The 24772-nt window shown below is 41.4% G+C and overlaps 1 protein-coding gene across 1 annotated transcript; it reads left to right on the top strand.

The window, feature by feature from the left end:
• The first annotated feature begins 353 nt into the window (after nt 1-353).
• gpr37b (G protein-coupled receptor 37b) lies at nt 354-22303 on the top strand. The gene is made up of 2 exons (XM_085251955.1): nt 354-2135; nt 15573-22303. The coding sequence occupies exons 1-2, from the start codon at nt 1074-1076 to the stop codon at nt 16389-16391; spliced, it is 1881 nt and encodes a 626-aa protein (XP_085108081.1). The 5' UTR covers nt 354-1073; the 3' UTR covers nt 16392-22303.
• The last annotated feature ends 2469 nt before the right edge of the window (nt 22304-24772 follow it).

The raw sequence follows: 24772 nt of genomic DNA, 5'->3' as shown, positions 1-24772 counted from the left end.
AGCAACTTTTACAAGTGAAATTATTTAAAGCATGAATCATTAATCTTCATGAAGTAGTAGGCCTAGTCTGAAAGTGTTTCTTTTTTAACATAACTAAAAAATGCCTCGGGGAGGCGCTTCAGATAAATTGAGCTGGGCGGATCAAATCAAGATATCTTAGATGAAAGGGATTTTTCTCTAAAAGTTGCTTTTCTTCTTGAAATAAGTATAGATATTTTACCCAGCGGCAATTTGCTTCCTATTTGAGTCTAAACTAATTAGACTGGAAGGCATCTACTTAAATGTGCGTTGATATCACAGCGCCGCCTATGCGTAAAAATTAAAAACTGGGAAATATATTTATTAGCACGTCTTGTCGGGCGTGGCAGGCTTCTCTGCCGGGGGGTTGCTGTAACCGTAGCCTGCTCCGGGGCTGCTAGATGCTCTATGATGGATGGAGAGTGACAGATCGGGGTTAGCCGCCAGGGGAGTGCATTTTTCTTCCAGCGCACGGTCCTACCCAAGGAGAAAGCGAAGAAGGAAAGATACTGGACGCAAAGGAGGAAAGGAAGAGATACAGAGAGAGAAGAGACCGATTTCTACCCCTCCTCTTTCCTTCTCTCTCTCTTCTCTACTCCCGTGCATCACAGCCTGGTGGGCTTTACCCGGACTGCACCGCATTGACGCTGCTGCTGCTGCCGACCCAACCCAATGAATTAACATCATTCACATACTCGCAGAGGATCTGGGTTTTCGCACAGCTAGAAACTGGATGCTGTGCTGATTTGTGCGTGCATATGCAACAATTCCCTCTCTCTGGATCCGGACACTGACTCGCTGTCCTGCTAATGCCAAGACTTTGAAAACGAGGAGGAGGGGGCGTTTTGGAGATTATTGCAGCTGCAGTGCAAATAGTGCAGAAGAAGACAGTGGGATACTTTCAAGTTTGCAGAGCGAATGTAACCCTGTGCTATTTATTGTACGGTTTCCAACATGGGTGTTGACTAAAAAGAAGATTATCCCCCGAGCTCCATAGAGGTGTGATGATCATGCACTCGTGAAGATTTAAACTGCGCTCAGTAATTTCCTGGATCATGCAGATTCTGCCGCCTAGGACGTTATTCGTGTTACTGGCCCATATACATGTATTGCTATCTTTGAGAAATAATGGAGGAGTTCGGATTAAAGATGAGAGCAACAGCAGCGCGTACTCTGGCAAGACTTTCCAGGGGTCTCTCCGGGAGAGTCATCAAAACAAAGCCCGGGACCGTGCGCTCTTGCCCGAGTACGCCACAGGTGCGTCTTCGGCAGAGCTGCAGGCACAGCGGGCAATTATCAGAGGGACCCTTAACTCCACTCACCCCTGGAAGAGGGTAATTGCAGAAGAAATTCGGCGAAATGGACACAGCAAACGCGACTACAATAGGACTCTGACACCCGTGGAGGATCCCAACGCCGTCTCACATTGGGACTCGACGCGCCACCATAATAGGAGGATAAAGTTGAATGGCGGGTTTAGTAGTACGGGGACGCCAGCAGGTGGACACTACAATGCGGCTAAGCCATCTTCAATGGGTTGGGGAGACGGAGGAGGGGGACCCGAGGAGGGCGAGAGGCACAAGAGAGGCACAAAAGATGAACAGAAGAAAGCGTGGAAGAGGGGGAGAAACCGGTTGAACAAAAGCTCTGTAGTTTTGGCTCAACCTCACGCGTCACCGTGGGAACCCATGCCCAAACCGGTGGCCCTCACCTCCACCGAACTGCCCTTTGACCTCTTCACCAGGAGGAGTGAGTTTTTCACTTTCCGAGAGGAGAACCCCTGGGACGCCACGCCGATCACCCCTCCCAGCTCGCAGGATTTCGAGAACGAGATCAAGAACCCCTTTTACCCAGTGACGAGTGAGACTTACGGCGCTTACGCGATCACGTGCGTCTCCGGGGTCATTTTCCTGGTGGGCATAGCGGGAAACATTGCCATCCTGTGCATCGTGTGCCAGAACTACTACATGAAGAGTATCTCCAACTCTCTGCTGGCAAATTTAGCTGTGTGGGATTTTGTGCTCATCTTCTTCTGCCTGCCCATGGTGGTGTTCCACGAACTGACGAAGTCATGGCTGCTGGGAGAATTTGCCTGCAAAGTGGTGCCCTATGTGGAGGTAATTCTGCCCAGCTTTCATTTGTGTCTTTTTTCTGCTTTAGATTTCTCACATGCGTAGGTGAAATGTTTTGAATTGATCACTTCAGTGATATCAGATGATGAAGGGGCTCAGTCAATGTCATTTAGGTGTCATGCTCTTCGTTGCCTGCCTATATAGAGATTTAATTTAAGAGTTTGGTTTCACTTTCAAAGCACTGACAGACCTGAAAGTACACACAGTCACAGGATGACACCTCACCCAATAACAAGGCAATCTGTTTGGCACTTGTGCACCTGCTGCAACTGGACAGGAATCTCACTTAGCCCTGGAGGCATCAAACACACAAACAAGCACAGATACGCACCAGCATGTTTGACAGCCACTCGTTATCTGCCATTTACTTTGGCTCATAAACCGCTGCTTTCATCATACATACACCTGAGGAAGGCATTGCACACGCACATATACTCAGTCAGCCTCTTTCCTTGCCTTTTTTGTACCCTCCCCTTCCCACGCACCAGCATTCATAAGCAGTAGTAGTATGCTGATACCTTTCCTTTGTGTTTTTACTGCAATTACACCAGTGTCAGATTCACCCACAAGCGCAATGTCTTTTGTGTAAAACAGGGGATTCCAGCTCAGGCACAGCTTAAGCTTGCTTTGAATGGCTGTTGGCATGACCCGCCTCAAGTGAACATGAAGGGGGGAGGTTACATATGTGTTTAAAGATGCTTGATTTGAAGACGGAGAAATTGTGGGCAACCCGTCTGAGTCATGACTATGTAAGAATTATTTTGTTTGCAGCCAAAGGTAGAAAGAAAGATAAGAGTAAATGTCAGATTGTGTAACCGGGCAAGAAGCCAGAGTCAGTGATCAGAATTTAACTTCAACTCCTCCCTCCAGATGCTACAGAGCCTGCAAACAGGAAGAGCTGTTATCTAATAATATCTTACCAGCCATACAGCAAAAACCTGTTGAGATGTTAAAGATACCTATGCCTGATGTATAATCTACACTAAGGTTTGGTTGAAAGGCCATCTGTTCAGGCCATTGAAACGGTGTCCCTTTATGTCTAAATTTGGTTTAAAAGTGAAGGTCACTCTTTTTCAACAACTCTACAAACTCCTCACATAATTGGCAGATTTAAACCTAGACCTAGTCCCCTTTGCTTCCTAAACTTTCACTTTTAAACAAAAAATAAGCCCTAAGAAGATAAATTTTCACCTTTTACATTTAAACCAAATGTATAGATAGAGGGGTCGCCTTTTTAAAGTGGTCAGATTTAGCCCAGGAAGATATGTTCATGGGCTTGTGGTGCATGTCGGGTATTGGTATTGGTTTATCTTATATTAGCTTTCTGAAGAGTTTCCGTTGCTTTCATGAAGTTTCCATGCAACTGTAATTAAGGGTGTTGAGACAGAGCTGAAGGCCAATTTCTAGGGCAATGCTCGAGTGTACAATGGGCTTCTAAATCAAAGACCAGTCGGTGCTTTTTCTTCATTTTAGCTCAATTGTCAGCTTATGGTCACATATGCTCACTGGCTATTATTTGTTCAGTGAAGTTATAAAGGTAAAGGTCCACTCACACTTTCCTAGAGTCTGACTGATGGAATTTTTAAAGCTGATACCGATATTTGGTGATTTAAAAAATCCGATATTTTGATATATCAGCTGGTATTTTGTTTTTTTATATTCAGACACACAAACATAAGCAGATTTTTTAAAGTCCTTTATAAGATAATATGATAATGGAGTTTAAAAAAACCTGTGAGTCTGCAGAGTGCTCCTTGGTGGAAAAATTTGTAATTTCAACACTCAAAACATAATACCATATTGTAAATACGATTATATATTTTTTTTATTTACTGTGCTAAGTGCCTTCTTTTTACTTTATATTTTATACTTTTACTACGTTTACTATGGTTATTATGTTACTGTGCTGCTTCTTGTTTTATTGCTGCTGGCCTCTGTGAACTACCAAACAAATTTCGTTGTATAACTACAATGACAATAAAGTTCTTTATCTTTATCTTATCTCATCTATAATAATAAATGCCGATACCAGTATATATCAGCAAAAGGCTAATATAGGCTGATGTATCGGTCAGGCTCTGCACTTTACTAGGCCTACATTTTTTGCAGAAGCTGCAAAAAAATGATCAATAATAAGTAGAGATTATATTTAGCATTGCATACTTACTCTTTAGTGTATAATAACATCCTCATATTTAATATCAGTCCACTGTGCACCGTGTTGCAAACACCTTGTGACTGCATATGTTTTAATTATTGGGGGATCAAAGAGAAACAGGCCCCCTACCTGTGTTATTGCATATGAGCTTCCCAGGGACCACGGGATAATATTTAATAACCTGACTAACACATATCCACCGCACAGACCAAATGGTTATTTTTAATACAGAATATGTTGTTGTGAAGTAGCTGTACACACCTGTCTCCATGTCTTAATTGCTTCATTTCAAGATGTGTTTTAATATACATATGTATCAGGACATGTGCACAGGGCGCTGTCTGTGTTCCGTGTGTGTATTTGTGCATGCATGTATCAAACAGGCTGTGAGTAATGCAGCCCAGGGCTCAATCTTTCCCTGTGGAACATTCAGCGAAACACACACACTCACCCTATGGAGTGACTTCTTTCTTCACTTAACCCAAATTGAGTCACAGGGGATATTATCATTTGAAATAAGGACACAGTCTCAGTCACACTTAGCCTGCATAAATACACAACACAGACAGACACAGAACCCCATTCAGGTATGTATTCAAATCAGGAGATTCTATAGATAATGCATGAGTGTCTGTGCAAAGAGAGGAGCCTCCCGTGGAGCTGCTTTAAGTAAATCTTGTTTTATTCATTGCTTAGTCGAGTGTGGAATTTCTAAACCTCAAAGAGAAAGCAATTTTGGTGTGAGATGTGAGCAAACACGGAGGGAAATACTGCACAAAATAAAAATGTGAGCCAGTCTGCCAGCCCACATCATTTCAGATACAGTGCCTGTTCACACCGCACACTGCCCCTCTTGGCAGTAAGGGGACAGAGCCCCAAAAAAAGGCAAAACTAATGGACAATAATTGGGTCTTTGCACCTGGCAGTTTATTAGAATAAGACCTGAAACTAGAGTAAAATAACAAATAAATGGAGCAGTAAGCATTGTATAAGCCAGAAGGAAAAAGAAGTCATTTGTCAAGGTTGATTTAAAGCTATGCTTTTGTAAAAGAGTGATTTATATACATCTTATTAACCCCAATTAAAGAAATGCTTGTAAATCATTACAGAAAAAGGCATCTGAGATATTACAATGTCACAGAAACATTGATTGAATGTCCATCTTTTTCTGATAATATTGTGTTACTTTTTAGCATTAGGCACATGGTTTGATGGACAAAATTCAACCAAAATGCAAAATCCTACTAACTGGATCTCACACAAAATTTGTACACTTATATTTAAGCAGTCATGCAAGTATTGTACAACTGAACCCATATGCAACAGCCTAATGACTTCTCCCATTAGTAGACAGATAGAGGATTGGTAATCATCATCATGGGATATACATCTCCCTAAAGATGCATTGTAATTAGTGTGATACTGGCAATCTCAATACTAGTGTAGCCATATAGCATCTGCTTAGAGCCATTAGAACCTGAACTGATTATATTTGCTATGTACAACTTGTGCTTTTATTTACTATATACATTTCTAAGTGTTTTTATGTGAGAACTTTGAGTGTGACAACAGTAACAGGACTTTAGCTCATAAAAAAAAGAATCCTTTATGATCCGTCTGTTTATTGCCTGTCTCTACTGCCGTTCATCCAACCTGTTTTCAGTCTTTCATATTTTGACCAAAACTGATTCTCTGACTATCATGAATTTCCTAACTTTTGGGATACATTAAGTATGTTCTAGCTTATCTAATTCATTGAAAGTTCCTTCTTTCTAACTCTAAGCAGAGTATATAAAAATCTATAAGGCCAATATCATCCTTCAGTTTAGGCTTAGTTTAGTTTGTGCCTTGTGTATTTGGCCTTGTTGGTATTTTCTGTAGTCGGGGCTTCAACAGGCAGACATAGACCGTTGAAGAGGCTGGAGGAAAAGAGAGTGCAAGAGAAAGCTTGAGTATGAGGAGAGAGTGAACAGGGCTGCACGGACCCACCGAGGGCCACAATGCACAGTGTCGAAATTGGCGATAATGGCAGGACATACATCAGCTTGACATATACACACTCACCGTGCACAGACTGAGCCGCAGACCCTCAGGAAACTGAATTAGAATTTGGTCTGCTCTTTATGTCTGCTGTATGAAGTACAGTAGTGGAATATAGGAAGGAATATAAAGTCAGTTGCAATTATGATTTTCTTTCTAAAGAAAGAATCCAAAATGATAGCCTTGCTAATGAAATCAAAAATATTTATCTTCATTTACCATACCGTTATGTTTCGATCTTTAGAGGTCTACCAGAGGTCATGAAATAGGAATGTCTTACTATTTACAGTTATATGTGTCCAAGCCTATGTCGGTTTAAAATCTAGGTAACCATCTAGCCTGTAGACACACACACACACACACATTCACAAAGTCAGTAGGGTGTGGTGTTTCGCCATATGGGTGGAATGGCCTTCTCCCTACTGATCACTGCCTGCGGCTGTTCTCCCCCCTCTTCTCTTCGCATCAGCTATCTGTGATTAGAAACAAGCCTTGGGACATGCACACTCACATACACTTAGAGACAGAATGAATATTACATTAATATAAACTGAAATGCAGATGTACACTTACAACGCGTAGACACTGACAAACACAAATTAAGTACACAAACACAAACTAGATCTCGCGCCCTTTGCATTCTCAGCCTGTCAGGCATGCGAGTAATTGTTAATTGGAGTATACGTATTTGAATTATTCAGAGTATGTGATTAGAAGCTCTTCATTATGCATAATGGTGAGTCCATTCAGCCAGCTCTTTGTCCATGGATGAGTAGATTTGGTGTTTTGTATGTTCAGACAAGTTCAAATAACAGCATGAAGCAAAGATCGGGGTTGCCGTTGGACGCAGTTGCCTAAATTGGTAATTACTCATGTAAATGAAATATTCATTGGGTGATTATCATTATGAATTATGTGGAGTGAAAACAAGCAGCATATCAGCTTTACATCAACATAGAATAGGTCAGCACAAAATCAGGCTTCATAGAAGAGAATAGAACATGAAAGCTGTTCTGTTTTGTATTGCTTTCAGTGTAACACTTCCAGGCAGGAATCAATGACCTGGAACAGGACTTTTCCAGTCGCCACTGTAGAATGAGAGCATTCTTTTTTTTCTTTTTTTTTTTTGCGTCCAGGGTAAATCTGCCACACGTCAGGATATAATTCAATGAAAGAGAAATTTATTGTCTGGAAGAAACAGACAGAAAAAAAAAAAGAAAGCAATGACATAGATCACTGTTGCTCTTAATGTAATTAAAAAAAATACAAAGCAGCCCATTAAGTACTCATTCCCGTTCTTTGTGCATGTGTAATGCACAATGTAGTGTATTGCACATACACACTTTTTATATATTTGTTTCCGAAGCTTTTGAACACGTGTTCTTTCATCACAAGAGCAAAATCGTGTAAGCCACAACTACTGAGCAACGTCATCCACAGACGACAGCTTTGGAAACATAAATGGACCACATGTTTTTTTGTTGTTGTTGTTTTAATAAACCATTGGAAGTATGTTTTTTTATTCTGTTTTTAAAGATTACTTTATTGAAACTGAGATTACCAGTACCAGTCATACAGTCTGTAGGAAATGGCAGTAGAGGGCATTGGAGGATGGGCTGCTGTCCTCCTTAATGCAGGGCCTTTTACATCAAATTAATGCCTTATTTTTCCACGCTAATGTGCTATTATTCAAAACATGTCTCTGCAACAACCTGAAATGCCATTGCAATATTCAGTGATAATTGGCAAAATGAACTACTCCTTCTCCACCACTCTATTTTACATAAGAGTGAGATACACAGCATAGTGTATTGGAAAAAACATAACGTGCTAATTGCTCGCTACTTTTAAAAGGATGACTTAAACACAGTACGAAATAATTATCTTTGTTAATATTTCCTCTTTTTTTCTAAATGAAGAAGTGACTAGTTACTTGTCTTTTTCAGCACAGTTAGCTTGTTTTAACATCAACTCTATAGCAGAACACCACTGAGTAGCAGCTTGAGAGCTCCAGCAGAGCCTTACTGCCTCAGCTGACTACGGCAGCCTGCAGCACCCAATGTGCCGCTGAACTCCATTTACCCAAGATGGATTTCAACATGAATAGTGGACTCCTGCAGCATTCTCAGTGCTGAATATCATGGATGATGTTTGAATTTCTGTTGATATAACTTCTACCCTTAATAAAGAATAAGTAGACGTCCAGCCTTTAGTTGCACTATATGGACAGAAGTGCTGCAAGTTAAATCTACAGTAGCTACTCTGTTGAAACCCATACCGTAAAGTTTTCAGTGCACACTTTTATCATTCTTGATGAATCCTGATGATTTATTGTCGTCACCCCACCGGGCAGCTGGGGAGTGGCGTGACAGCACGGCCACACTGGTCCTGACAGACTAGACAGTCATTAGAACAGCTTTGTAAATAATCTACTAATATGTAGTGTGTTGAATCCTATCAAAGACAAAAGAACTCATAAAACCAATATTTTGTTTTTGCTATTATATTTATTGCATTTCCTCCTCCAAACTGTGTTACCCCTTTGGTTTGAGAGGCTAGCAACACATTACCTGGTAACAGTAGCGTCACCGGCCTCTGCCTGTGTGTTTACAATGATTTTGTCAAGTTAGGGCTAGTTAGGTTTTTTCCTATAATTCAGTTCAGTTCAGTTTTATTTGTATATCGCCAGATCACAACAACAGTCAAGGCACTATAGTCCAAAGACGTGCATATTAGATGAAGTGATGATTCTACATTAGCATTACATTAGTGTGCCTGAATGATTGTCTGTCTCTTTTTATGTGCCCCGTGATAGGGTACACCCAACGCAAGTTACCAGTCTGTCTGCCAAAGTCAGCTGGGATAGCTTTCAGTCACCTATAACTTAAGAAAATGGATGGACTCACGGAAGATAACAGAAAACAAGCAATAGATATTTAACAGCAGAAGCTGTTTTTGTTTTGCTAGCATGAGCAGGTCCACAAGGTTGGATTTTGTCTGCTATTACCCTCCATATACATCAACCATATAGAAAGATAATTTCAAAAATTCAGCATAAACATGGGCATGAGCAGAGGACCTGCCTTCTAACCCTGATCTATCCACTGTCTCTGTTGCTCATGCAGCCCACCTGATGGATGGTTGCTGTCATTGGCAGGGTCTCTCTGGTTAGAGTTATGGTCTTCTGGAGCCTGCACTGGGTCACACACTCCTGTAAGAGAAAAGCAATGCAGGTGGAATAACCCTTTGGCTCATTACTACCAGACTGGTTGTCTATGTGTGTGGTTGTGTTTGCGCATTGTTGTGTTTCGACATTAGCCCATTCATCACTTGATAACACCCATTACCCTCTGACAGTGGCTGTAGTCACAGTATGGCCCCAAATGCTCCACCAGTCCTTGTTAAGAGCCAATTAATAACTTGAGCCTTTGTACCACCAGCTCACAAGACCTTTAATCAGCAACTTAATGGGCCGTTATTAAAAAACAGCACCAGGGGAAAATGTCTTTCTCACCTGCTGTGCAGATGGACTGCCAGAATTTTAAAAACACGTGTTGTAGATGAAAGGCCTTTTCATGGCTTTGTTTTTTTTTTTTTCTGAGCTCTTGAAGTCCAAGGTTGAGAAGCAATTCATCATATAAAGTGGAAAAACTGCATTGACCTCTTTTGCAAATTGTCTAGATTAGATTAGATTAGATAGAACTTTATTAATCCCTCGGGTGGGTTCCTCTGGGAAATTCGATAAAATCAGGTCTATCATCAGGTGGTAACAGGTGGTTTTGATATTATTTGATATTTGGTATTATTTGGTAGTTAGGGGTTCCAATCACAGAACTAAAGGGAATCATAAAGTCAATTTTTGTTTCTATTATTAAATACAGTTGTGGTCAGAAGTCTACATACTCCCATCATGTGCATTAAAATGCTAATTTGGGGCTTTTAATAATTTCTTTGAACTGCTCTTTTCCAGGGTGAAGATGGTTCAGCATGCATCTTTAATGACTTACACAATAAGAACAGAATGTATAAGTTTGAATTTATTTTGGATTTTCTCCTGGATTTTTCTCTAATCCGCACAGGGCAAAAGTATACAGATGTGTGGTTCATTCTCATGGGAATACCCAACTCTGTGCAAGTTTTCTAGCTGATATGAACTTGAAGAATTTGGAAGTAGTCGTCCTTTATCATTCCATCCACTTTGTGCAATGTACCAGTACCACTGGCAGCAAAACAGCGCTACCACCACCGTGCTTAACAATTTGTACAGTGTTTTGAGGACTGAATGCCTCATCTTTACTCCTCCAAACAAACCTTTTCTCATTGTGACCAAACAGCTTGTTGTTCTCAATTGACTGTAAAGCTTTTCTCCAGACAGCATTTGGCTTGTTTGTTTGAGCAGCTGCAAATTTTTGTCGAGCTTGAAGGTGTCAGTTTTGGAGTAGGGGCTTCTTTCTTGCTTGGCACCCTCTTAGTCCATGACCATGTACAACTCACTTCACTATGGACAGTGACGCTGGTGTTCCAGCAGTTTCCAGGTTATGGTTCCTGGGTTGTTCCTGATTATCCTAAATTTTGTCTCATTTGAGGTCGACGGTTTGTGCAAAGTGGTTAAACATCTGTAACTTGTACTTGCTTACAATTGTTTGAACTATAATCTTGGAATCTCCAATTATTTATAAATGTATCTAAGAAACTTTTTCAACTTGTGATTTGTCCTTCTTAGATCTTTATTGAGTTCCTCTGCTTGACTGATACTCGGTATCGGAAAGAAAAGAAAAAAAATAACTATGATTCTAAAAATCTCAAGCTATTCCTTTAGAAAGAGACAGGAGGTATAAAATCAACATGAGTGTACATATATTATTTATTTGGGTTTTTTTTATTTCAGAGCATTACTGTTGCAGGATTTCTGTCCCTGAAGCTAACAGACCTGTTGTCTTGCCTGCAGGTAAACTGAACATGACAAGGTCAATGCTGCTGGTTGGGATAAATGCCACATTAACATTGTTAATCATTCTGAGGATGTCGTGGGTTATTTCTTTCTTTCTGTCACTCAGTGAGTTAGACTCACTGACGTGTTTCTCTGCTATTGTTCAGCTCTCATTCTCTCTCTTTCCCTTTCATTCTCTGACTCCCTCTTTACTTTCCATTCCTCTTCTGCCTCTGTTTCTCATTCTCTCATTTGCATTTCCCCCTTCCACAAACACACTGACAGCTTCACCCCCCTAAACCCTCCACCCCCACCCGCCCTGACTGTTGGACTCTCTCTCTCTCTCATCCGGTACAAAGCTATGCTTGTTCATCTTGCCCTTGCTCTCCGCCCTGACATGCTGATCAAAGCTTGGTTGCCTTTAAAAGCAATTTCAGGCCTGTTGTTCTATTTATGAAATATTCAGCATTTGCAACTACCTGTTCTTGTGTACGCGATGGATATTTGTGTCTGTCAGAAGTGGGTCAGACACAGAGACTAATATGATGTTTCACAATAATAAAGGTAGAAAAAAATGGAGAAAAACACTGGTTTAAACAGCAGGTTGGTGGACTCAAAGCCAGAGGTGTGCGCCTGAGATGACCAATTAGGAATATACCATCTCACAGACTTCTGAAACTGAGCATTTAGATGAGTCTGAAGTCTGAACCTTTGGCCTCTGGCTATGTTTAATATGGGCATCCACCACTGTAACCAGTATATGACAGAAAGAAAAAAGAAAAATAATCTATACAACATATTCAAATGTTAAATAGTGGATTTAAATGCAATCAGCTATTATTTGAGTGCAAAAACACCTTTTTGTTCTACAGCGTGGGCCACTTATATTTGGATACACCGTAATAACATGGGAATGGTTGGTGATATCAAAGTCCTGTTTGTGGCACATTAGTATATGTGAGGGGGCAAATTCCTCAAGATGGGTGGTGACCATGGTGGCCATTTAGAAGTCGGCCATCTTGGAATACAACTTTTGTTTTTTCAATAGGAAGATGGCCATGTGACACTTCAAACTTATTGGTAATGTCACAAGAAAAACAATAGTGTGCTTGGTTTCAACGTAACTTTATTCTTTCATGGGTTATTTACAAGTTTCTATTGGTTCACAGCCATTGACATGTCAAAGTGGTTAACACGTGAGGAGCGAATCGAAATTGTGTTGATATCTGGTGAACGCAGTAACCGGGTAATTTTAGCAGATTTCAATGCAAGACACCCTACGAGACCACCCATCTCCCATGCTACTGTTAGCAAACTGCTTGCTAAGTTTCGTGAAACTGGTTCAGTGTTGGATTTGCCAAAATGTGGATGCAAGAAAACTATCACTAATGAAGAAACATCAGTGGCTGTCCTAGCTTCATTCAGCAAGGGCCCACAGCGTAGCACTCGCCGCATGTCACTGGAGAGTGGCATTAGTTGAACATCCCTTCGGCGGATATTAGCTACTCACAAATGGCACCCTTACAAACTCCAGCTACTGCAGCATCTCAACGAGGATGACCCAGATCGGTGCACAGAATTTGCAGAATGGGCAAAACAAAAATTGGAACAGGACCCTCAGTTCACGCAGAAGATTTTGTTCAGAGATGAGGCAAACTTTTATGTGAATGGTGAAGTTAACAAACAAAACCACCGCTATTGGGCTGACACTAACCCACAATGGATGGATCCCTCCAAGACTGTTGGAACAACAAAAGTGATGGTTTGGTGTGGTATATGGGGTACAACGATAGTGGGTCCATTCTTCATCAATGGAAACCTCAAGGCCACTGGATATTTGAAATTGCTTCCTGATGATGTGTTTCCCTCTTTATGCACTGAAGCTGGTATGTTCCCTGAGTTTTTCCAGCAAGATGGTGCACCACCACATTATGGGTGCCAGGTCCGAGCATTCCTAGATGAACAGTTTCCTGGAAAGTGGATTGGTCGTCATGGGCCAGTTGAATGGCCCCCATGGTCTCCCGATCTGACCCCCTTAGACTTTTATCTTTGGGGTCATCTGAAGGCAATTGTCTATGGTGTGAAGAGGTGAGTTGTACAGCACCTGAAACTACAGATACTGGATGCCTATGCTGGCATTTCTCCTGCGGTGTTGCTATCAGTGTGTGAAGAGTGGGAGAAGAGGGTTGCATTGACAATCCAACACAATGGGCAGCACATTGAACACATGTTATAAGTGGTCAGAAACTTGTAAATAACCCATGAAAGAATAAAGTTACGTTGAAACCAAGCACACCATTGTTTTTCTTGTCACATTACCAATAAGTTTGAAGTGTCACATGGCCCTCTTCCTATTGAAAAAACAAAAGTTGTATCCAAGATGGCCAACTTCTAAATGGCCATCATGGTCACCACCCATCTTGAGGAGTTTGCCCCCTCACATATACTAATGTGCTACAAACAGGACTTTAATATCACCAACCATTCCCATTTTATTACGGTGTATCCATATAAATGGCCCACCCTGTACATCAAACATCGTGTTTTATGCCTAACATGCATCCCTGCATAGTATGTACACTCAAGAGTGCAGTAGGGCAATAGCAGAATGCAATTTCAGTAAGTGGCATCCACAGTGACGCATGAATCAAACGAGCAGAGTCGCTCTGTGCCTGTACTGCAGCAACATTTGAAGGGTGTGCTTTTTTTTTTTTTTTTTGCATTTTGTTCATGCTGTAGATGAACAGCATGGGGCTGTCAAATCCTGCTTAAATTTCACTGCTATAACAGCTCCAGACTGACGCTCATCTCTATTACAAGAAGCAGACAGTTGTGCTGTATAAAAACTTGCAGGACTAAGTGTAAGATGACATCTGCCAAGTGTGCTCAAAATTTGACAAACCAAACCAACTAATGGATTAATCGGTTCAGAGTTTGACAAGAAATCATACACAAGATGCTCTAAAAGGAACACGTCTTTCACTACATCCTAAATACACTCAGAAACAAACCAGTGGCCGTTGCAATATTTTGGCACAACAAGTAATAAAACCCCCAGCTCCCAAATGCAGTCACATTCATCACAGCTACTGTTCAGAAAGCATACACCTCCCTCATGGTTATGACCCTTTATGAGCCTGCTTAGACCTCCATGTGTATCAGGGTCAGCGTGTGTGCGTGTTCCTGTTTGAACATCTATATCTATCCAGGAAATATGTGTTTAGAACATTAAAGTCAGCTCAAAGGGGCCATCTGGGAAGCTGGCTGTTATAATTAAATTGGATATGAAGGGGCAGGAGTGGAAGCAGTGTTGTATGAGGAAGGACAGAGGGTCAGGGGATGTTAAGGCTGCACATGCTCCTGCTGCAGAGGACCATTTTGCAGGGTCCACACTGTGCCAAAACGATGGCTAATCCAACAGATGCTTTCAGGTGTTGGCGAAATTTGACAATTCTCATATCTAAAAGGCAGACGTAGTGCCAAATAATTAGCTGTTGTGTGCAGATTTTGAATGAGAAATGAACAGGAAAGCATAATATTTTTGGAAGTTTGCTAATTAGATTGTTATTAAACACTAGGTGTAAAGATTCTTTTGAACGAGTGACTCCAGCAACAACAGCTTTTTTCGAAATCCTCCCTTGATATGTAGGTGTGGTGTCTAACTGTCTGCTTTCAGTTCACACACACACACGCATCAAGGGATACTACAGTGTTAATCACAGCTTAGAGCCTTCCACTGTGCCTCTGCTGCCCCACTGCATGTAATTGTGCCACTGTCAGGTGTACCTAACAGCCGGTACCATTACACTTTATCCTGCTGTCTTTCTATTGGTGGCGGCTGATTTTTCAGCTGGTGAAAGTTGATGTGTTTGTGTGCGATGCAGAGAAACACATTTGTTTACTCTACACGAAGCAGCCCTTCTTCAAGATTCTGAAATATAATTTCTCCATTTAAGATAATTTAGTATCTTTTCTTTGTTATGCTCGATAGCCTGGCAGCCGTGAGTATAACTTTGCAGAGTGTCACAGGCGAATCAGAATTGAAAACAGATAAGCCCATCTGCCTGTTGAAATGACTTTAGATAATCACTTGTGTAAGGCCAGTGTTAGCACAAGCTCTTTTATCCTAATTTCCCCCTCATGCATTCTGTGCTGATGCACAATTTCAAGATATGAGCAACGCTCTTGAGGCAATGCATTTTAGTCAGCTAAGGCCTCTGGATATACGCAGTGTTACGTGTCATGTTAATTTCTGAATAATGTTTAAAAGGCTTCTCTTTGTCTGTTTGCTCAGGTGGCCTCCCTGGGTGTGACCACCTTCACCCTGTGTGCTCTGTGCATCGACCGCTTCCGTGCAGCCACCAATGTCCAGATGTACTACGAGATGATAGAGAACTGCACATCTACTACTGCCAAGCTAGCCGTCATCTGGATCGGCGCCCTCCTCTTGGCACTCCCGGAACTCCTCATTCGACAGCTTGTGGCAGAGGACACGGGAATCCCAGATGAGCCCCCTGTGGAACGCTGCATTATCAGGATATCCACTTCACTGCCTGACATGCTCTATGTGCTGGGCCTGACGTACGAGGGTGCTCGGCTGTGGTGGTGCTTTGGCTGCTACTTTTGTCTCCCCACTCTCTTTACAATCGGGTGCTCATTAGTGACGGCGCGCAAGATTCGGCATGCAGAACAGGCCAGCGTGCGCAGCAACAAGAAGCAGATCCGGTTAGAGAGCCAGATGAACTGCACAGTCGTCGCGTTGGCGATCGTCTACGGCGCGTGCGTGGTGCCTGAGAACATCTGCAACATAGTTTCTGCCTACATGGCGGCCGGAGTTCCTGAGCATACCATGTCCGTGCTCCATCTCCTCTCCCAGCTGCTGCTCTTTTGTCGGGCCGCCGTGACGCCGGCACTGCTGCTCCTCTTGTGTCGTCCGCTAGGCAGGGCATTCCTGGACTGCTGCTGTTGCTGCTGCTGCTGTAACCACGCCCCCTCCTCAGCCACAGCGAGTGACGACAATGAACACGAGTGCACTACTGAGCTGGAGCTGTCGCCGTTCAGCACCATCCGCAGGGAGCTGAGTAACTACACACCTGCTGGGTCCAACTGCTAGACTGACATTACCATCAGGGAAGGTGATGTCACTAGCCTGATATCTGCCTGTGGCTAGTATTTCTCAAGACTCGGCTAGGAGAGATTTGCCTTACCTAGTCCACTTACATCTCTAAATGGGTGCATGAAGGAAGTTGGGTGCTCTAAATATGTTCATCCTGTTATTCAAGATCATCAACTTTACAATATTTGTATAACTGTTTTTCCAGGACATTTAAGAAAAGGCAAAGTTGTCTTTCCACTCTTGCCATGGGGTGCTTCTAAAACTTGGTCAGTACTTATTTTTAGCAGTCCTGCCTGAAACCTTTAAGACTTACTCACTTCCCTTTTGTAGGCCTTGTTTAGCTAAATGTTTTGGGACAGTTGTAATGACCTCCTAACCAGTTGAGGCCTGGTTCTTCACAAGTTAAAGAAATAATCTAATTTGGAGTATTTACACTGTAAATACGTCACAACAAGTAGGGTCTTTCAGTTGTTTGTGATAACAAATGTGGATTTGGCAACCACGAAACAAAAACACGTCCAAGAAAATAATCAATGCTAATCACCTCCCAAATATGTCATAAGATAAGATACGATAAGATAACCTTTATTAGTCCCACACGTGGGAAATTTGTTTTGTCACAGCAGGAAGTGGACAGTGCAAAAGTTATGAGGCAAAAATTAGAATACAATAAGAATAAATACAGTACACAACTGTACAGTCATAGTTGAAATTATAGAGAATTAGCTAATTACTCATGAAGTGCACCTTGTATAGTAACTCAGACACAACATCTAAGCAGTATCACCTAAACATGTAGGCTCACACTGCCCATAAGAAGTACAGCTAAGTTTACAACCTACATCAGGTGTCAGTTTATGCTTCGTGTAATGGTGCACATATGGGAACAAGGCTTATGATAATTAAACTAGGAAAGGCCATCTCAGCAGTAATGGTAGTTTGCGAAAGGAAAACACAGGGAGGAGGTTTCACTGGAGAATCCAAATGTACACAGCCACACTTACATTGTATATTGAAAAATATCCGCTTGACTCGAGCGAAGCTGGGCTGGTCTCAGAGTACAACAAACACGGACGTGTGGGAGTGGACTAATTGAAATCAAATTAGCGTTGCATGAAGTGGAATGGGATTGAATGAAACAATGCAGACTGAATTGAATACGAATAGACCGGAAATTAATGGAACGTAACACCGTGAAATGTAACTGAAAGGGACGGACTCGGCACGAAGTGGACTGAGATAGAAGTATCTGCACTACACTGTTGTATGATGTTACGCCTTACACGTTGGGCTGTATATATACTGTACACTTTCTTTGGTGCTCTTATGATGAATGCGCTGTAAACAACAGATCCATAGGTTCGACTTAGAATCACAAGAAATTTAGCTGCATACTTTGTTTCAGGTCAAGAAGACGGATTACAGTTACCTGGGACTCTTGAATAATGTAAAAGATGAACAAAATCAACAAAGAGTATCACCGAGCTGCTACATTCAGTTACTACCTTTATTCAGAGTGACACAACTAAGAATATAGTGGCACTTTCTTTTACAGAGTAGCCCTTACTGGTGTTTACAGATGAATCAAAATATTAGTTACTTAACACTGTACAGTTCGGTAGATACAATAAATAACTAGTGCACACATTTTATCATTGTTGTTTTATAACACATAACTAATTATGTAAGATATTAAAAAAGGCAATAATTTTCTGTCAATAATTCAATACTTAAACCATATAACACCATATTATTTAAAAAAAAAAATAAGTGAAACATTGTAAATACTAGGGAACTGTTGTTGAAGCAAGTATACATTTGCACCAACAACTACAAAGGTCATAGTAAATACAAAGCAGCTCTTATTTTTGTTATTTATCCATCCATCCATCTTCATCCGCTTTATCCAGGGCCGGGTCGCGGGGGCAGCAGCCTAAGCAGAGAAGCCCAGACCTCCCTCTCCCCAGCCATCTCCTCCAGCTTATCCGGGGGAACACCAAGGAGTTCCCAGGCCAGCCGAGAAATATAATCTCTCCAGCGTGTCCTGGGTCTGCCCCGGGGCCTTTTGTTATTTATTTACAGGTTATTTATTTACTATTTCTGAACTGTAAAACAAAGTGCTACTATTAACCCTATGGCAGGACCAGGACCACTGGCTAAACCCCCTACCCTGACTGGTAATTGTCCAGTCATACTTCTGCATCTGTAAATAGACACATTTTGAGCTTTGGCAACAGATAAAAGATGGGTGTAGCTACTGTAGTATCACCTGTTGGTTTCTGAATGTTTCTGCCATCGTTACCTTGGTTGCAAAAATCCAGATGTGACAAAGAGGGCAGAAGGCTCACTGGGCTAATTACTTGTGATTGGCAGCTCATTAGCTAATGGTTGTTCAGTTTCATACCACAGATAACCCCCCATTTTTAAACATAGTATGACCAAGATAAAGAAAAATATAGGGTTAATTTTTCACTCGGTATCACTCAGAATGAGTGACTGAGCCCATAAATTCAACAGGAAAGTGTTACAGAGGTCAAGGCACACAGCTCTTTTCCCCCACACTTTTGTAGGACTGTAAATTTGCTTTTTTGTTTTCACAGATTTATCCCTCTGATGGCCTTCAGACAGGGTTTCAGCCATTTACGTATTAGCTTAATTGTTCTGATATGAAAGCTACGTCCATGTTTTATACTATTTATAGTCATGCTCATTATTTAAATGCACTTAAGATAATAAAAAAAAGATTTATTTGCCTGCAGTGTGTGTTTTTGGGTTTAGTCTTTTAGCAAGAGCAAGATCAGTTAATAGTTAGGACAGCAGTTTTTCATTAAAATGATCAGGAAGGAAGCTGAAGACAGCATTTTCAACCAATTAGTGCTACTTACAATAACATCTTAGTTAAGCTAGCTGAGCTAGCTAGCTGCACCAGTTTTAATCTGCTAATTACAGTAGCAGTTGTAAATGGTGAGCCCTGTTACCGTTTCTAACTTGTGATCCATTTGGTGTGACATTTTGTCACACTGGCTACCGTTTAGCAGTAGTATACAACGAAAGATTGTAAAGAGACATATTTGAACCCAAACCATGAAATTTTCCTGAATTAGGGATGTTTGTGGCTAATTGACAGGTTGCTAAAACATATTATTAATATCTTTTTAGTGAACAACGACAATTATATTAATAAAATGATGCACTTTGAGTGGAAGCTGTAAAGGAGGAAAGGGGAAAGTAAATAAATGACAGCCATGCTAACCTGCGCTGTCCTGCAACACTGCAAAAAGGTGCGGGGAGATAGTTGTATGTAAACCTTGTCAGAATAAACTGAAACTATAATCAAGCAACTGAAGCCAGATGTATCCATATGGAAGAAACCAAGTCTACTACTGCTAGCGCTGCTAAGGTTAGCCAAACTAAGCAAAGTAATCTGAGTGTGCATGCTGCACAGCTTAGGAACATTCAAAACATGATTTGATTAACTAGGAACGTCATTTTTATATATGATTTCTAAAACACACAAATTTTTTGTTTTTGGCTCACGTTCAACTTCCTGTGCTCAGTTTAAATGTTTTTAAACATTAGTTGAATAGTCTAATAGGTAGCAAGTCAGTCACTAGAAATATCCCTATCCCAAACCTCCATCCATCCATCCATCTTCATCCACTTTGTCCGGGGCCGGGTCTCCGGGGCAGCAGCCTAAGCAAAGAGGCCCAGACCTCCCTCTCCCCAGCCACCTCCTCCAGCTTGTCCGGGGGAATACCAAGGCGTTCCCAGGCCAGCCGAGAGATATAATCTCTCCAGCGTGTCCTGGGTCTGCCCCGGGGCCTCCTCCCGGTGGGACATGCCTGGAACACCTCACCCAGGAGGCGCCCAGGGGGCATCCTTGTCAAATGCCCGAACCACCTCAGCTGGCTCCTTTCGATGTGGAGCAGCAGCTGCTCTACTCTGAGCCCCTCCCGGATGGCCGAACTTCTCACCCTATCTCTAAGGGAGAGGCCAGCCACCCTTCGGAGGAAGCTCATTTCTGCCGCTTGTATCCGCGATCTCGTTCTTTCGGTCACTACCCACAGCTCGTGGCCATAGGTGAGGGTAGGGACGTAGATCGACCGGTAAATTGAGAGCTTCGCTTTTACACTCAGCTCCCTCTTCACCATGACGGACTGGTGCAGCGTCCGCATTACTGCAGCTGCAGCCCCAATCCGTCTGTCGATCTCCGGCTCCCTTCTCCCATCACTCGCGAACAAGACCCCGAGATACTTGATCTCCTCCACTTGGGGCAGGAACTCATCCCCGACCCGGAGTGGGCACTCCACCCTTTTCCGGCTGAGAACCATGGCCTCAGATTTGGAGGTGCTGATCCTCATTCCCGCTATCCCAAACCTAAACTAACATATATACAAGACACAAACCACAGTGTCCTGGATGGCTTGTAATGTGTTTTTATAGTTCAGACACACAGTGACATTTGCTCTCTGCCACTTTGTACAATCTCAGAGACGCCAGCAACTTTGACAAATAGTTAGTATTTATTGCCAGTAGAAGGTGAAAGCTTGGTAGCAGCTGGTTAAAGAAAATATGAGAAGCATGTTTATCTCTACCTCTGAAATCAAGAACTCAGTAAACATTTTGATGGTAAATGCCAGTATTGTTGCAAATGTAATGGGAACCACCAGTAACGTCACAACCGTAAGGAGGGCGGGGCCTAGCAACCAGTCAAATAAAGTGTCATGACCTCGAATACATTTTGCAGTTTCATTACTTGAGCTTTTAAGGAGAACCAATGAAATGTTTTTCACAGTGTGTAATTTCAAGTGTATTGTACTGTATATCCGTTTTCTTAATCCTACTAATCAGACCTGGGTCAAAACAAGGTTCGAACATCAATCTCATTTATTACTCCTGTCAAATTTATGAATGACTTAATACATAAAACCCTAAATATATCCTATATTATTGAAAGTGTATGCTTTAGAAGTTTAGAAGTTGGAATGGCATCCAGAGGGTGGGAGATGACCAAATAATGTTTGTATCTGTAAAACATCAAAAGTTCCATTTATTTAAATACTGAAAACTAACATTAACCTATGTGACCTGTGTGATGACCCAGGTGTGATGGTCATTGGTATACTGTATATTGCGATGACTTTTTTGCATACGACTGCACTGCCAAACACCTTCTCTTTCTCTCTGTCTGTCTTTTGTGCTCTTGTGGTAGTAGCACTCTATCTCTGGATGTCTCTTTCAGCATGGGGGCCAGTTTACTTTAAGCGCCATCACTACAGGAAGATGAATATTACTAGAAAATTGAAATCAGTTCAGGCCCTTTGTCTGTAATGAACAGTTTATGAGTTCCTAGGGATGCTGCCTGCAAATCAACACCCTACAGCCTGTTTGAGAGTTTTTATTATTACATCACTATTATGTATTGTAGGTCAGTGTGTGACCCTTTTTTACAGCTTTCCACCATCCAGTTTTTCCCTTTCAAATCAATTTAAAAGCACGTTGGAGCATGGTTTGGTATCTCGTTTAATGACTGAAAGTTCCCATTTATCTCCTGCTATCTGATGGCACTTAGATTTAAACTGGCTCCTAAACCTGACTCTCTTTTTTCTGCATATTTCTGGAAGTATAGCTCATAAGTGGCTCAGTGTGTAGTGATGTGGTTGAAACTTGATGAAGTAAGTCTTGTAAATCAGTCAGTGAGACGTTTATTCCGAAGTTTGTGAGTATCCTCTTCACTCTGAGCAAAACGTGTCTGTATTTGATACCTGAAAATGTAAGCACACAACCACTTTTGTCTCAAAGTCTAGTCACTCGTTTCTAATAGCTTTTTATATAGCCAAAAAAAACCTGTCCCTTTGTTTATCAAAGAACTTTATCTTGAGAACTATATTAAATTGCTAAATGTACTATTACAGTGGTGTTGATGTATTTTGTTTGTTTTTACAATAGCTGTGAGTGCTGGGAGAGATGTGAAAGCTATAACAAAGCAACAAAGGCTGAAAGGTCCTGTCATTTAATGCGTATAAGATCAAAACACTGAATCCCCATAAAGCAACCTAATACATTCAGGATAAGTAGTATTATAAATTCCCCAGGGGCTTCAAGAGAGCCTTTTTTGACAGCTGAATTAACATTCTGTAATAATGCGTTCCCTTTAAAGTACATATTCTGACTCAGAGTATTAACCAGCCAAAAGAAAAGCTTTTGAGTAAAATAAACTTATTTGCTTCCCTCAAGTTGCTCAGAAAATATACATGCATGATATGAGTTTTCAAAAATAAAGCTCAAATAATAATTTGCTTTTGATTAATTTCTTGAATGTTTCAGTTCCAGTGTACAAAATTTTGTATGTGCAGTTTGACACTGGATGGATGTTTTCACATGCATTTTAAACTTCAGTTTATGCTGTGTACATTCAAGTGGCACACTTTTGTGGCGTTTAGCTTGGAACACATGGTCCAGTGCAGGACTGTCAAACATAAGGCCAGAGTTATCCCAGCAAGGACCACCAGAAGACGTTAGAAAATGTAAGGAGGACATAAATTCTGGTCTCTTAACTGTATTTTCATAAATTTTAGAGCTTGTTGTACTGAATAAGACCTCCCCCACACTCATTCATACTATACCAAAGTAATGAAGGATGAAGATAATTTAATGAAAGAAAATGGGGGGTGGGTCTAAAATAAATATAACATTCTGTTTTATCATTACAGGATAGTTTGGGGTTATGAGCTATGAGAAACTTTTCTTTAATTGTACCCAATAATTTCTTAAAATTTAAGCCCAAAGAGTTGTGTTGACAGATTTCTTTCATTAACTGTAGTAGCATTACTTTATTGTGTAGAGGAAACTGTGATGTACGCTCGAAACTTCACCTTATCTTCCTTATCTCCTAAGCCGTAAAATAACTGACACCCCGGTCTGGCATGCAACTTGCCCAGATGACATTATGAAAATCACGGAAGATCTCATGTCCAGCATTTAAGACTTTAAAAGTTCTTCATCGAGTTAGCAAGACCAAAAGTTATTTTTTTTATTATGTTGTAATAAATAGCTGTTTGCAATGTTAAAACGACGTTCTTTTTTAAAGGTATACAAAAGTTTGGTTGTTATATCACTGTTAATGACATGAAGAGAAAGAGCTGAACGTGTGCTTAAGCCTCAGAACTTCAAATTTACAAAAGCTTGAGTTGCTGGAGTTTTATACATTTAAAGTAGAAATAGTCTAAAGCTGTAATCATACACACTCATTGCAGTTGTTGCGATAGCTGCAGACACAAAAGATAAATAGTTATTCTATTTTAGCATCAAAAATTGGAAGTTACACATACATCTCTATAGAGCATTGCATTCACAGTCTGATAAAATTCACTTGGACTCACATAGTCATGCATGCAGGTTCACCTCTATCAGATACCTGGATCTATCCTCCTTTGTATCAACAGTTTAGGCCAGTGTTGGTGGTGGTGTAGTGAAGTGGGGGATATTTTCTTGCGAGACTTTGGGCCCCTTGCTACAACTCAGCATTGCTGAAACACCACAGCCTACCTGAATATTGCTGTTGGCCATGCCCATCTTCTTGTGGCTGCTTCCAGCAGGATAATATGGCGTGTCACAAAGCTCAAATCATCTCAAACCGGCTTCTTGAACATAACAATGAGTTCAGTGTAACACTTTGGGATGTAGAGGAACAGGGAGTTTGCATTACATATGTGTGTAGCTGACAAATCTGCATCAACTGCGTGATGCTGTCACATCTATGTTTCCAGCACTTTGTCATTCTATCTTTTGGCTCAGCAGTGGCAGAAGATGGACAATCCCTCGACTTAATCAGCTCTTCTCTTGCAAATGCACTGCCTCACCTCAGAGAGTTTTGGCTTCGGGCATGAATGGGCCCGGAGCCAACAGCTTAAATTGATATGGCAAAAGAGAGCCAAGGTCCTCCACCACCCTAATGTCCGCTTCAGGGAATTCTTGAAGGGGAAAGTCTTTTACCTCAAATGAGCCCACTGTGCCACAGGTGCCTTGGTATTCTGTGTTGCTCTCTATTTATCTGTGGCCTACAACAACTCCTTCTCAGTCAGCCACTCACCTTATTTTTAGCACTGTTTGAAATTTTGCGATGGATGGAGTTGGGCACACAGCTTGAAGTGTAGGAATACACTATTAGGAAATAGGGAAATAATTACTCCAAACTCTCCCGCTACTTGGGGTAACTCACAAACTTTGTGTCCCCATGTTCTGATTTCTGTAAGATCCTCCTACTACTGCTGTACTCTAGCAAAAGCTGTCTTCATTTTTCTTCCTCTTCACATAACAGGGGACCATTTAAAATATTCATCAGTGATGTATCACTGTGCTGCAACACATCCTACACA

This window comes from Mchenga conophoros, linkage group LG17 (assembly GCF_057382185.1).
Source record: "Mchenga conophoros isolate Kocher_MC1m ecotype Shallow Benthic linkage group LG17, M_conophoros_male_GT1.1, whole genome shotgun sequence".
NCBI classification, from domain to species: Eukaryota; Metazoa; Chordata; class Actinopteri; order Cichliformes; family Cichlidae; genus Mchenga; species Mchenga conophoros.
Note: the sequence above shows the minus strand (reverse complement) of the source record. Positions and strands in the feature narration are given on the sequence as shown.

Bases quoted from the DNA above. Each gene is read 5' to 3' on its own strand.
- gpr37b (XM_085251955.1), top strand. From the start codon at position 1,074: ATGCAGATTCTGCCGCCTAGGACGTTATTCGTGTTACTGGCCCATATA. The intron at 2,136-15,572 runs GTAATTCTGCCC...CTGTTTGCTCAG, and splicing joins AAGTGGTGCCCTATGTGGAG to GTGGCCTCCCTGGGTGTGAC.